General features: G+C 40.8%; 1 protein-coding gene across 1 annotated transcript in view; it reads right to left on the bottom strand.

The window, feature by feature from the left end:
* Nucleotides 1-11617, bottom strand: part of SPRED1 (sprouty related EVH1 domain containing 1) — a 103246-nt gene extending 91629 nt beyond the window's left edge. Inside the window, exon 1 of the mRNA XM_025390575.1 lies at nt 10726-11617. Within this exon, the coding sequence (XP_025246360.1) occupies nt 10726-10757 (32 nt within the window). The 5' untranslated portion in view covers nt 10758-11617. The remainder of the gene's footprint in view (nt 1-10725) is intronic.
* Between the last annotated feature and the right edge of the window lie 1820 nt (nt 11618-13437).

The following is a 13437-nucleotide window of genomic DNA, read 5'->3' as shown; positions in this document are numbered from 1 at the left end:
CAAAGCAGACCAGGGAAGCCAAAAGATTGGACACCCTTAACCTATAGCAAAACCTGATTTATGTCCCCATTATTACTCCCACAAAGGTCAGTGACATCCTAACAATTAAATCCTTGTCTTAGAAATCACCAATATAATTTTTCTGCGATATCTAACACTTTCTTACTACTCCTTTTTCCCTTGGCTTCTAAAGTACTTTCCTCTCAGAGCTCTCCTACCACTTAAGCCACTTCCATCTTTTGGTGTCTCTTCTTTCTTCTGCTCTCCCTTAAAAACACTGCTGTTTCTCATCTGTCATCTTTCCATTATTACTTAATATTCTCCATGGGAAATTTTCCACTGGCCTCAACTACTACGTATGCTGAAGATGTCACTATAACTCTACGCTCTTAACCTTTTTGAGAACTCAACCTATAGTTAAAGCACCTTGTTGGACACTTTCTATCTTGACATCCAGTAAGCACCCAGACTAAAAAAGATCAAAATTATGGGGTTATTTTCCCATTTAAAAAACCGGTTCCACCTCTATTCCCACTTTCATTTAAAAGCATTATAGCAGCCTAAATTTAAAATGTTCAAGTCATCCCACAACCTTCCTACTCCTTCCTTCACATTCAGTCAAATAATCGTTGGCCATTTTAATTTTTTCTCATATGAATCCCCAATAGTTCCAAATGCTCTTCTCCCAGCTCTGTTTTGTTGCCTTATTACATCTTCCTCATCAACTGAAGTTCATTTTCTTCTGCCTCCAATCAACTGTCCTAACAAGCCCTGCTTTACACAAATTGGATTATCATTCCCTCACTTAAAATACTGATTCCCCACTGCCTACATAATGAAAACTTCACCTGGTGCCTCTCATTAAGTATGCTTACTGACTGAAGACAGTTGTGGTGAAGAGGGAGGGTAGCTCAAAGAACAAATTTTCTTTGAACTCTTGAGTGTTTCATCTATAAAATTAATGGGAACGCTGTTCAAAATTCATCTTATTACTAATCAGTCAGATAAATATTCCTCAACTTTTCAAGAAAAACTGATTTCCAGGGGCTTCTGCCATGCTCATCTTGTGTCTCATATTTTAGGCCTAGCAACCACCCCTTGCCCCACAGTTGGTGATACACAGGTAAGCACAAATCTATACTACTCACAATCTGGTCCCTTAACACTTTCCTTATCCCCTCACAATTCCTCCAAACAACTGTATCCAAAACGGTGTTGCCTTTTCTCCAACTTTGCCTTCTTTCCATGCTTGTCTTCTGCCCCCGCTCTTCCTGGTTGGAATACCCTTCCCCCTTTCCATGCTCTCATTCATGGCTGACTCCTAAAATGCCACTTCTTTTCTGAAGCCTTCCTTTACACACAGTCACCATCCTGCCATCCACTCCCAGGTAGAATCATTTTCTCCTTGAGCCTTGAAGAACTTTATAACCAGAACACCCATCACATTTCAGAAGTATCTATTTCCCTTGTTAGACTGTGATAGCCATTTTAAAGTTTTACTTATCTTTGTATCTGCAAAGTTAAGGCAAAAGTCAAGTGCCTAGTAAGCACTCATTCAAATGCCACTGAACTGAATTTCTTTGGGAAAAAGTTACTAATGGTCCCTGTTCAAATCTATCCTGAAAGTGTAAAAAGTCAATATATATATAATCCAGCAACTAAAAATTCTGAAATATTTAATAATGCTTTTACATATTAAGGGGGGAAACCCCAGAACTCCCCAATTCCAATCTCACAGTATAAAAATAACACAATAAAACAGTTAAAAAAAAAAAAGTTTAATGACTGTGCTGAGGTTAATAAAACACTCTGAAGTGGTAAAAGTTACAGTAACTTTGGAAAATGTGGCATCAGAAAAGACACAACTCACTAAATTTTATCTAAATTTTTGGTAATCCTGCTACAGGATGCTAATACACAGAAGTCATTTAAAAACACTGTGTATTTGTAACTGTAATTCCTAACCACGTGAACAGCTCAAGTAAAATGTGTTTAATCACATGCAATGGTATCACTAAATACTACCAGGAAAAAGAATTACATTCCACATTCCAAGTTCATAATGGCCTTTATCCAAATTATGACTCCTGTTATATAGATAAAATTTAGACATAAAATTATTAAACTGATATTAGACTAAAATTTAATTCCAATTACTCTTTAATTTACTAAAGGTTATTATTTGCTCTCCAAACACAGAAAGAAATGCCTTGCAAGGTAACTCAGAAATTTCAGACACAAGGCAATTTTCACCAGTCAGTCCTACATCTGAGTAACAGAAATGATATATTAATTCAGAAATACAAAAAAAAAAATCAGTTATGATTCTAGAACTCTTGGACTAAAACCCCAAAGTCGAGTAAATCCCACACCCTTGTTTTAAATCAGAAAAATTAAAAACCTAAAATTCTAGAGAGCAGAAAAATAATTTGTCTCTATATTTATGAACATTGACTTTATTATGGGCAGAGATTAAATGACATTTCTGGCATTTATTAAGATCATATCATTTCTCTCCATTAATCTTCTAATGTGATAAAATGCACTGCTTTCCTCATGTTGATCCATTCTTACATCCTCAAGATAAACCCCATTTGACTGTGAGGCTTTGTTTTGTTTTAATTCACTGAGTGAGGTTTGAGTTGCTATTTCTTAAAAATCTGCAGCCACTATTTTGCAGTATTTCCTCTCCTCTATTCCATTCTTTTGGAACTGTTAGCTGTATGTTGAAGTTATTCATCTTATCCTCATGTTTCTTACTCTTCCTATTTTATATTTCTATCTTTGGGTTCAGGCTTCTGGGCTTCTGTCCATTGCAGAAGATTTTAACCTTTTCGGTCATGGATGTTTTTGGCAGTCTGGTAAAGCTTATGACCCCTTTCTCAGAACAATATTAGGGGCCTAAAACAACATATATAGTATTACAAAAGAAATTAATTATATTGACATAGGGACCAAAATATTTTTCATTTTGATACAGTAATAATGTGGTTCCTTATTAACACTTTAAAATATATGCTCTAGCAATAGGTTTAATAACTATAATAATTTCAAATTAGTGATGACTATAAATGGTATTTCAAGATAGCTGTAACAGCTAACAGCAATTGTGCTATAAAAAAAAAAATCTGGGCCGGGCGCGGTGGCTCACGCCTGTAATCCCAGCACTTTGGGCGGCCGAGGCGGGCGGATCACAAGGTCAGGAGATCGAGACCATCGTGAAACCCCGTCTCTACTAAAAATACAAAAAATTAGCCGGGCGCGGTGGCAGGTGCCTGTAGTCCCAGCTACTTGGGAGGCTGAGGCAGGAGAATGGCAGGAACCCGGGAGGCGGAGCTTGCAGTGAGCCGAGATCGCGCCACTGCACTCCAGCCAGGGGGACAGAGCAAGACTCCGTCTCGAAAAAAAAAAAAAAAAAAAAAAAAAAAAATCTGTAGTTTCTATTGGTGTTATGGGTTGAACTGTGTCTCCTCCAAAATACATGTTGAAGTCCTAGCCCCATGACCTTCTTAGTTAAGATGAGGTCATACTACAGTAGGGTGGGCTCCTAATCCAATAACTGGTATCATTGAAATGAAGATAGACACACACAGGGAGAACACCGCTATGTGATGATGAAGACATGGAGTTAGGCAGCTTCAGGCTCAGGAATGTGAAAGATTCCCAACCACCACCAGAAGCAAGGAGGACAAAAGAAACAATTCCCCTACTGGTTTTAGAGGGAACATGGCCCTGCCAACTCCTTGATTTTGGACCTTTAGTATTTGTGAGAGGATAAATTTGTTGTTTTTTAAGCCACCCAATTTGTAGTACTTTGTTACAGCGGCCATGAAAACTAAAACTAATACATTTGCTGTCACAAGTATCTCTAATACTGTCATGGCTTGTTAACATTTCCTTTAATTTACGAATGTTAACATATTTCAGTTAGAGATTAGTAAGATTAATGTCACATTTTCCTTCAAGCCCACAAAGACTCTGAATTTTAAGAACCCTTTGTCTATAGCAACATAACGCCTTAGCGTAAAATTCATTATTAATGAACTGTTTTTCATTCTGAGTACCGCAAAAAAACAATCTCACAGATATGTAATAATTTTGGTTCTGGATTCTGAGATGCAGCTATGACACAATACTTATCATAAATCTAAACATTAAAGAATAACAAAATTCATTACCTGAGTTAACTTCTTAAACTAATATACTGTTATCCCTTAGTGTTAGATTATTGATTTGTATAAAGGACCTAGTAAAAAGGTTTACTTTTGTAAGTAAAGCATAAAGACTGGTATCTTGTTAGCATATTCCTTGTAGAACTAATCAAGTTGGTGTTTAAGCCCAATAGCCTTTTGTTTACTTATTCATCCACAGATGGAGGCCATACATTTTTCTCTTTTTTTAAATGAGGGCTGTGCATGGTGGCTCATGCCAGTAATCTCAGCCCTTTGGGAGGCCAAGGCAAAAGGATCACTTGAGCCAAGGAATTTGAGACCAGCCTGGGCAGAACCCCATCACCACAAAAAATTTTAACAATTAGCCAGGTGTAGTGGCGCACCTGTCGTCCTAGCTACTCAAGAGGTGTGGGTGGGAGATCACTTGAGCCCAGCAGTTCAAGGCTGCAGGGAGCTATGATCATACCACTATACTGCGCTCCAGCCTGGACAACACTGCAAGACCCTGCCTCTTTAAAAAATTGATAAATAAAAAACAAAATCGAGTAATACAAAATTTTGTGTCATCAAAGATACATGGCTATTAAGCCCAACATAAGTCTTGAAAGATTATTAATATACCAATTGTTTCCAAATTTTGCATCTTAACTGTTCAAAATGCATGCTTTTACCTCATCATCCTACCACTTCTACTCTTAAGTATTTCGTTTAAGTATGTCAAAAATAACAATATAATAAAATTAAAGTCTAAATCATACACCATCAACAAAGGAAGAGCCCATATGATGCTTAGTCCAAATTCTTTAATTTACAAATCAGCAAACTGAGATCTACAGAGTACATGATTAGAGAATAAATTAAAAATAGCTACAAAAGAAATGCATCTACCAATTTCAAGTCCAGTGTTCTTTAGACTATACCATACTGCATAGAAGATGGTAAGAGTTAAATAAACGATGTGCAAATGGCTTTTACATGAGCACTTAAATTCTATTTATAATATTTAAAGACATTCCAGTTACCCCAAAACAGCCTAATACGTTTTTAAATCAATTTTATTTTACCATAAAGCACATTTAAAAAATAAGACTTCATTTTCCACCTTCAAAATTGGCAAAGAAAAATCAGACAACTGTGCAGACATTTCAAAGTGTAAGCACTCTCATATACTAAATACTTATTTTCTAGAGGGCAATTTAGCAGAAAGAATAAAATTAAATATTTGTCTCTCTTTTAACTCCATTCTTAGACTATCTCAAGGGAAAAGTAAGAGATATGGATGAAGACAGAACTTGGGATGGTATGCAATATTGTTCAAAAATGACTAAGATACCCAACAACAGCGGACTGATTAAAACTAACGTATATCATACACTGAACATAATGTAGCCACTAAAAATTATATTCTAGAATATTTAACCACTTAAGAAAATATCACATTAGCTACAATTGTACCCACTGTGCAATTCCATTCCACTGAGAATGAACACACATATATAGCTACATAAACTACATAATGCTTTGATAAAGCAAGTGCTTGGCACACAGTAAAAATCTAATAAATGAGTATGTTTCATCACCAACATAAGAAAGGTTTCCATGTATACCAAAATGTTAACATCTGTTATTTAATGGTAGAATTGCAAATAAATTATTATTCACTTTAGAAATCATTTTGTACATTATCTGAAATAAACTACTACTCTTACATGGGGTGAAGCATTTTTTAAATTGGCATTTTTAATGTTGTTCCAGTTCCTACTGAAAGATGGAGAAGAAAAGCAGGCTTGTCTTTACCAATCATTTCCCCAGACTGGGTAAGACTAGTCAAGTTCAAGTTATACAACAGAAAAGGCTAAATTGTTACACTTTCCCCTTAGGCACTTCTCAGTCACCAACAGCTGCAGTATAAAATCAGGGAATCTGCTGCTGTTTACCCTTTCCTGATCAATTTCACTTCTTTATCCCTTGTCAGTTCCTCACCCTTGGCACTAATGTGGAACCATGGAAAGAGAGAGCAATTTAAAGAACTTAAAACTGATAAATAGCTGGAGATACATATTCCTAAATGTTGGGCTTCCTATGCCAAAAAAGAGAGACACAAATGTCTACCTTCTTGTAGATACAACACGGGTCTTCAGATACACCACATAACTCAGAGGCCCAGCACATCCAAACATCCCAACAGCATTTAGGACAGTTTTAAGCCTGATCTAAGTTATTTCTCAAACTTGCAGAAACAAAACATGTCAAAAATCTGGCCAATTTTGGTCTTTTCTTAAAAAAAATACGGTAAGCCTTCTTAAACAGGTAATAATTTATTTTTCCCATACTCTTTTTCAGCCTATTTTTCTAACACAGCTAATGATCTCAAATGTACAAATTCAGAGAAAACAAAAAAAGTGAGGTAATATGGCTCCATTAATTCAACCACATTTGTAGAGCATTTGCCATCAAGCACTGTGCTAGGCATACAAACAAAAGTGGGAGATTACAGAATAGCGGTCATAGAAATAAGTAAATAATCACAATATTATATGAATTTAAAACTAATATACATATGTACAAAGTACAGAGGCAACATAGAGGGAGAGAGTGTTGAAAGAGGGTAAGAGAGAAGGTCTTCTGGGGAAAAATGACGAATTTACAAAAGTTTGTAAGGAGAGGAATTCTAGGTATGGTATCATAATATGTTTAAAATATATAATTCAGGATCATAAACTTTTAAGTGAGAAAGCAGAGGGAAATTAAGTTGAAGCAAGTATGCAGTCATTTAACTGATTTTTACATTGGTCAACTGAATAAGCAAATTTTTATATTATGTATACACCACATCTATATAAACATTAGATGTATATACACAGTTTTCCAATGCTTCCATTTATTTCTAAAATGTTTTCCAATTTTATATATATATGTGTGTGTATGTGTGTACATACATATGCACATGTAAAATGTATGGGGTGAACATATGTTTATTTACACTTATCATCAAAAATAACTCACCACTGGGTATATTTTTTAATGAGGCACTAAATGATATAACCACAAAAATTTGCTATTTATGGAAAAAAGGTTCAAACTCAGATTACAACATAGCACGTTTATCATACGTGTTCTAATTCTAATTAACCTAATTCCAAAATCTAATATAATCCCAACTTGCTATTAGAAAACCTAATACTGACATAGCAAGTGTTTCTGGCTAATGTGAGCCTAATAAGCAAAATGCTTATTATTTCAGCTACTTCACTTCTCCAAATGTTTTGGCCAAATTGACAAAAGGACATGTAGTGCTACATACACTCAATACCAAAGGACAAAAACTAAGTATTATATAATATGCCTTTAAATGTTTAAAACTCTATTTAGAAGGCTAATAATGTAAAATATGGTACAGTTGTATCTATCGGAAACATTTGACTGGAGTATTAAACAATCTCTGGGCAAATTACCTACAAAACAAACATTTATGTGGCTATTTCCTCTACTATTTATAACACAAACTGTTTCGCTCTAGAGTACATTTATTTGCCATTTTTGAAAAGTAAGATATTTAAACATAAATGTGAAACCATCTAAGAAATGCTTTACTCTATTCTAATTTATTTCTTCCTTATTTGGTCTGGTATTAAAGCAAATCCTTACACATAACAGATCCCCCACTAATTCTTGATTAAATATATTCTCACAGTCAGCCTAGGAGTTATCCATTTCTCTATACAGAACTTTAATTTCAAATAATAGAGCATGTACTAGAGGATTTCAGAATGAGGACTTACTGGATTTTACCACAATGGCTATTTAGAAAGGGTTAATGGTTTCCCAAGAAACTGGTTAGTTTCACTTTTCTTGAAGGTTGAAATCAGGTGAAAAAGAAACAAAAGAATGCTAAGAATAGTCCCTACTGTAATTAAATCCCTATGAGCAATGGCTTTAAAAAAGAGAAAAGGGGAAAATAATGTAAGGCCCAAATAAAATCCATGTTACAGGGCAGTTTTAAACTGTGCTAAGGCCTTAATGGCTTCTGCCATGATACATATCTTTCTTCATAATATATGACTATAAATAATAAATTTCCATTTCAAAACATTAGTTCACCTATTAAAGATGAGATATAAATTACCATATTATAAGCTATATTCCAAATAAGTTCACTCTGGTTTATCTAATGCACAAACAAACAAAATTGCTGGCTCTAGTAAAACTGATTATCAGAAGAACACATTATTTTCTAATATAATAGAGTTTTTTAAAGTAAAACCCCCAAGATTTTGTTCCCATGAAGAGTTAACCAAAATATTATGCTAAATATTATTATCGCCCTACCCAAACTTAAAAGTATTACAAAGCTCCTAGGGAATAATTTATTAATAAAGCAGGATAAATCTGTGAAAAAATGATTTTAAAAGTCTGGGTGAGTGAGGTAATTTCCAAGGTGTCCCATTCTAAGTACATTTGGATTTAAAAATATATATTTAAAGCAATTCTCCCACTGAAGATTACCATTCGGTGTTTCAAATATCGACATCTTGGGGATCAAATCACTGGGAGTATTTTCTCAGTTTATTTTAACAGCAGTAGAATGCACTATCACTACACACACAAAAAAAAATCTGTGTTCTCAAGTTATTTATGGCAAGTATTTAAAAAACGGCCATTTAGAAAAAATATATTTTACATGTGTGAATTCACATTCCATCATCTGCTTTTTTTATTAGCTGCAACAAGAAGGAAACAAGAAGATATTAACTGCTTTAAGAAAAAAATTCAACTGGTAAGAAGTCTTTTCCCATCTCTAAAAGAAAACCTAACATTTTTGATCCAAACTATTTGTTTGAAACACGCCAATAAAAGTTACCGTCATTCCGTTCAGCGTTTTTAGCAGCTTTTCTCCTAAATAACCATTATCTGAAATAGACTTCTTGATCTCCCTCAAAGTAGATCTAATCTGCAGAAGGCAGGGAGACACTGTACTGCACTGTGAATGGACAGCCAGGTATTTTATGAATGGAGGCGATCACGTGATCCCAGCACCTCCCCGAACTGATATTTCCCACATAACTGTGTCAACATTCTCAGAACAGGGGTAGTTGTTTGTGTGTGTGTGTGTTTTTAAATTTAACCTAAAATTTCACGTTCTTCTTACCTTCTGAACTCGAAAATCTACACACAGACAAACAAGTCGCGAATTTTTTTTCTTGGGAAATCCTTTCAAGATGTCCAAGGTGATGGATGTTTAATTATTTTTTTTATGAATGAAGAGTGTGCTATGCAAATGAGGGCGATTCACAAAAAGAGAGAGAACATGGCTGCCACTTCTGCTTCTACACTGCACTGACACTGCAGCAGTGTACCTCCTTCTACGACCCGCTCAGCAGAAGCGTGTGTTTTGGGGTGGGGAGGGAGTAAGGGGGGAGGAAATGTTGCTTGGCCTTTCTCTAGCTATTTTACGTTAAACAGGACTCGGCACTAGACTTTATAAAGTTCTTTCAAAAACGTTTGACTTTAGTAATGCACTGTATTTAAAGGCATGCATCCAAAGGACTAAGTCCTAACTCACTTAACTCTTTCCAACCCTCCAAAGATAAACAAAAGTTGAACCTAATTACAAGAAAACGGATGCTAATATTCCGCTTGGAATTAAATCCCTTCTCAATAGAAAAGTGTTGCCAACCATTATTTCTCTATGCAGCTGTTAACGTTAAAGCAAAACATTTAAAAGACGAAGTATTTCGTTTGGAAAGCAAGGAGAAAGCCCAAATAAGCAAAAACTTAAACCAGAATGCTCTAAAAGTTGATGAAATCACCAACATATTCAGCAATGTAAATTCGGTTAAATCAACGTAAATCATGTGTTTTCACATAGCTGAAAGGTAAAAATTAGCGTTCAAAATTCTCCTCCGTTCCTAATGAAGACACGTTCAATGTTCACAAAGGTAAACTCTAGCTCAACATCTCCCACACTCCAGGTGTCCTTAATCCTATTAAATTCTAAAAATGTTTCCCTAACCCTATTTTTTACAAGAATCTTATAGGTCATAAGTTTAAAAGCGGGAGGGGGGAGAGGGTGAAGGCTTAATCGGTATTTAAGAGTCACTGACTCATCGAATTAAGATTCAAGAGCAGTTTGCTGCAGGAGGTGCTCCCACACATTAGTTTCCAAGTGAAACAGCTATAAAGGAAGCAGGATAGATATTGACGGTAGGGTGACTGATATGTGAGTGAAAAAGGACGGGACAGGGCTCTAACAGGCAAAGGGGTAGTTTCTGCTCCACTTCCATCCACCCACATTATTCCATCTCATGGACGTACAATTGCCATCCTCTCCCAACACTTAATAGCCTTCCCCAAAATAAAGCAACTAAATGTGGGAGGGTGGGGAGGGGTGCTGCCACTAAAAATGGCCAAAGAAATCAGCTATCTCCCGAAGATGCACCGAACTCTCCAGGGTCGCAAGCTTTCCGGCACCCAAGTCTCGGATGGGTCCGGGGGAGAGCCGAGGGCGGATTGGGGGAGGGGGATTAGCAATCGAGATCAATGAGGCGCTTACTCGTTGTCAGAAGTCGCCGTCTCCTCGCTCATCTTTCCCTCACCGTGATCCGATCTGGAGATGGAGGAGCAACAGCAGGCGGGGGAGCAGCAGCAGCACCGAGGGGCAGGAGGCAGCGGCGGCCGGGGGGGCGCGGGGGCAGCGGCACAGGGGCCTCACCATGGTGGATGCCTCACCCAGAACGGTGCCCCCCCAGCCGGGAACCCCGGCCACCCCCACAGGGGGGTGGCGGCAGCAACCTCCGCCGTGGCGACCCCAGCCTCTTCCCCCGCCTCAGTGCCCAGCCAAGGGATCCGAGGAGGCCCGGTGGAAAGGGAAAAACAGAGGGGCTGCAAAGGCTGACTGGAGAGCAGCTCCTCCAGCCACTGGGGTGGAGCGCAGCGGGGTCCGGCCAGGAAGGAGCCGGCGGGCGGAGAACTCGGGAGCAGAGGCGGCGCTTCCCTCAGGGATGCGGCGAGGAGGAAGCAGAGCTCCGCTCGGTGGGGGCCGGCGGGGGGGTGCCGAGCCCAGGCTCCGGGCAGCGGCGGCGCGGTCCTGCCGGAGCCCACCCCACCATCTCCCGCCTCGCCGCTGGCTGCCCCTCAACCCTCGGCGGCGCCTGGGTCGGTCCTCAGGCGCGGGCAGAGCCGGGCTAGGGACCCCGCGGCGGCAGATTCCTCCAGACACGCTCCAGCCGGGACTCCTCCTCAGGGGGAAGGAGGGGGCGGCGGGGAGCGTGTGAGGCGAGGGGCAGGCGAGCCGATCGCTCCCACCCGGCCGGAGAAGAGCGGGCGGGCCCGGGTCCGGGGGGCAGGATCCCGAAGAGCGGCGGGAGAGGACAAGAGCGGCCGCAGGTTCCCCACCAGCCGGTGCCCACCAACAGCTCAGCGGGCCAGCTCCTCACGCCCGAGAGAGGGGAGCCGCGAGGGGGGCGGCGGAAGCGCTCACGCCGCCCGCTCCTTCCGCCGCCGCCGCCGCTGCCCGAACCAGGGGCGCCGCGAGAGAAGGAGGCGAAGTAGTCCCTCGCGACTTCTCCCGGCCGCTCGCTTCCCCCGGAGGCCAGAGCGGGCGCGGGGTGGGGCTGCCGAGCGGGGTGCCCGGGCTGTGAGGGTGTGTGGGTAGGACTAAAAGCCGCGGCCTCCGGGCGAATCACTGCAACTCGAAGTCGTTTGCAGCATAGCAAGTTTCGGGAAAGTAGTTCCCTCCTCCCTTCATTTCCCAAATCGTTGTCGAGCCACTTAGCGGGGAAAGGGGGAGGGAGGCGGAGGGATATCCGCCCTGCACCGTGCTCGGTGTGCGTGCGCGCGCTCCAAACTCTTGGCACGCCGCGAAAGGGGGCGGGGGTGGGAGCTGCGAGGGGAGCTGCTAGGGAGGTTGCATTGTTGTGGCGCTTTACTCCCCGTTACTCGCTTGGAATATCCGGGTTGCTTGAACGAAGAGGCTAGAAGGACAGTGTGGCTCAGAGGGGAAATCTGGAGGCTAATCTCTTTTGCCGTGTGTTTGTGTATGTTTTCCTCGCAGAGCAAAGAATGGAACTGGCATGAGTTCATCTTTAGTTAGTGGGGGTTAGAAGCAGGGACTGTGCAAAGAGAGCTCCTCCTGCTGTCCCCCTAGTTGCATTGCTGCAGTCCCCTAGCTGCATGCACGACGTGTGTGTGTGTGTGAGTGTGTGAGAGAGAGAATATGAGAATGTATGTGTGTTACCTCGCCTCGCTGCCTGGATTCTTACTGCGCAAGGGGTATGCTGTCAGGGCATTCATCTCCGAAAGCCAGAGTGATTGTTAATGGAGAACGACTTCCATTGAAGCCCAGGGTAGGCGTGTTACATGAATCTGGCGCAGCCAGAACGGAGGAAATAACTCCCGCTGCGAGTGAGGTTGCATAACTATAGCGCAGGAGATGCTTCTGTGGCACGAACTGCTCCGAACGGAGGCGGACCGATTGGATAGACAGCTGTCACGAATGCATTGTTAGAGAACAATGTATGCATTCATCTCAAAAGATATTTGCACAGAAACCTACTGGGGTTGCGGGCTGGAGCCTAAGGTCAGCCCAGCCACAGGAGTCAGAGCTTCTGGCTCTGCAAATTCTATTATCTCTTCTCTACTTAGAAAGCCAGCCTATGCATGAACCACCCTAGGGGACTGAATCCCAAGCGCTCCCAAGTTCCTGACGCATCTTCCCAGATATAAGTCTCTTCTCGCCCTGCGTGCAGTGTTTTCCTCTTCCTTCTCGGGTTTGTGCGACCTAAGAATGAAGGTTGCCGCTTGGTGCCACATTGAAGAGAACAATTCCCGAGGGAAAAAAGAAGTTGGGAGAACCTCGCAACAAGGCAGCACTCCTACCATCCCTCTCCAGGAATCGCAGGATTGTTGTTCTGAGAATGAGCGTGCACAGTAGTGCCCTGTTAGCAGTTTTTTGCACGTAGCAGGTGCTTAATAAATGTTTGACGAATGAACAGAGGTGCTAAACCAGTCAACGTGCCCAAAAAAAACATCCCATTGATTTCTGAGGTCTCTTTATGTAACTTGCTTCCTGCCTCAGCAGCGGCATTGTCCTTACTCTAAGAAAGAAAGGGGCAATGTTGGTGATGGTCTCTGCTAGACATGACCTCTAAACCTGACTTTTTGAACTTATTCTTGCGAAGAACCTATACGTGGGAGTGTTGATACTGGCCTCTTCCCCTTGCAGGACTACGGTTAACCAGTTAGGCTGCTCAAGTTTCAATCAAGT

This window comes from Theropithecus gelada, chromosome 7a (genome assembly GCF_003255815.1).
Source record: "Theropithecus gelada isolate Dixy chromosome 7a, Tgel_1.0, whole genome shotgun sequence".
Taxonomy (NCBI): domain Eukaryota; kingdom Metazoa; phylum Chordata; class Mammalia; order Primates; family Cercopithecidae; genus Theropithecus; species Theropithecus gelada.
The sequence above is the reverse complement of the archived record's forward strand: the minus strand, read 5'-3'. Positions and strand labels throughout refer to the sequence as shown.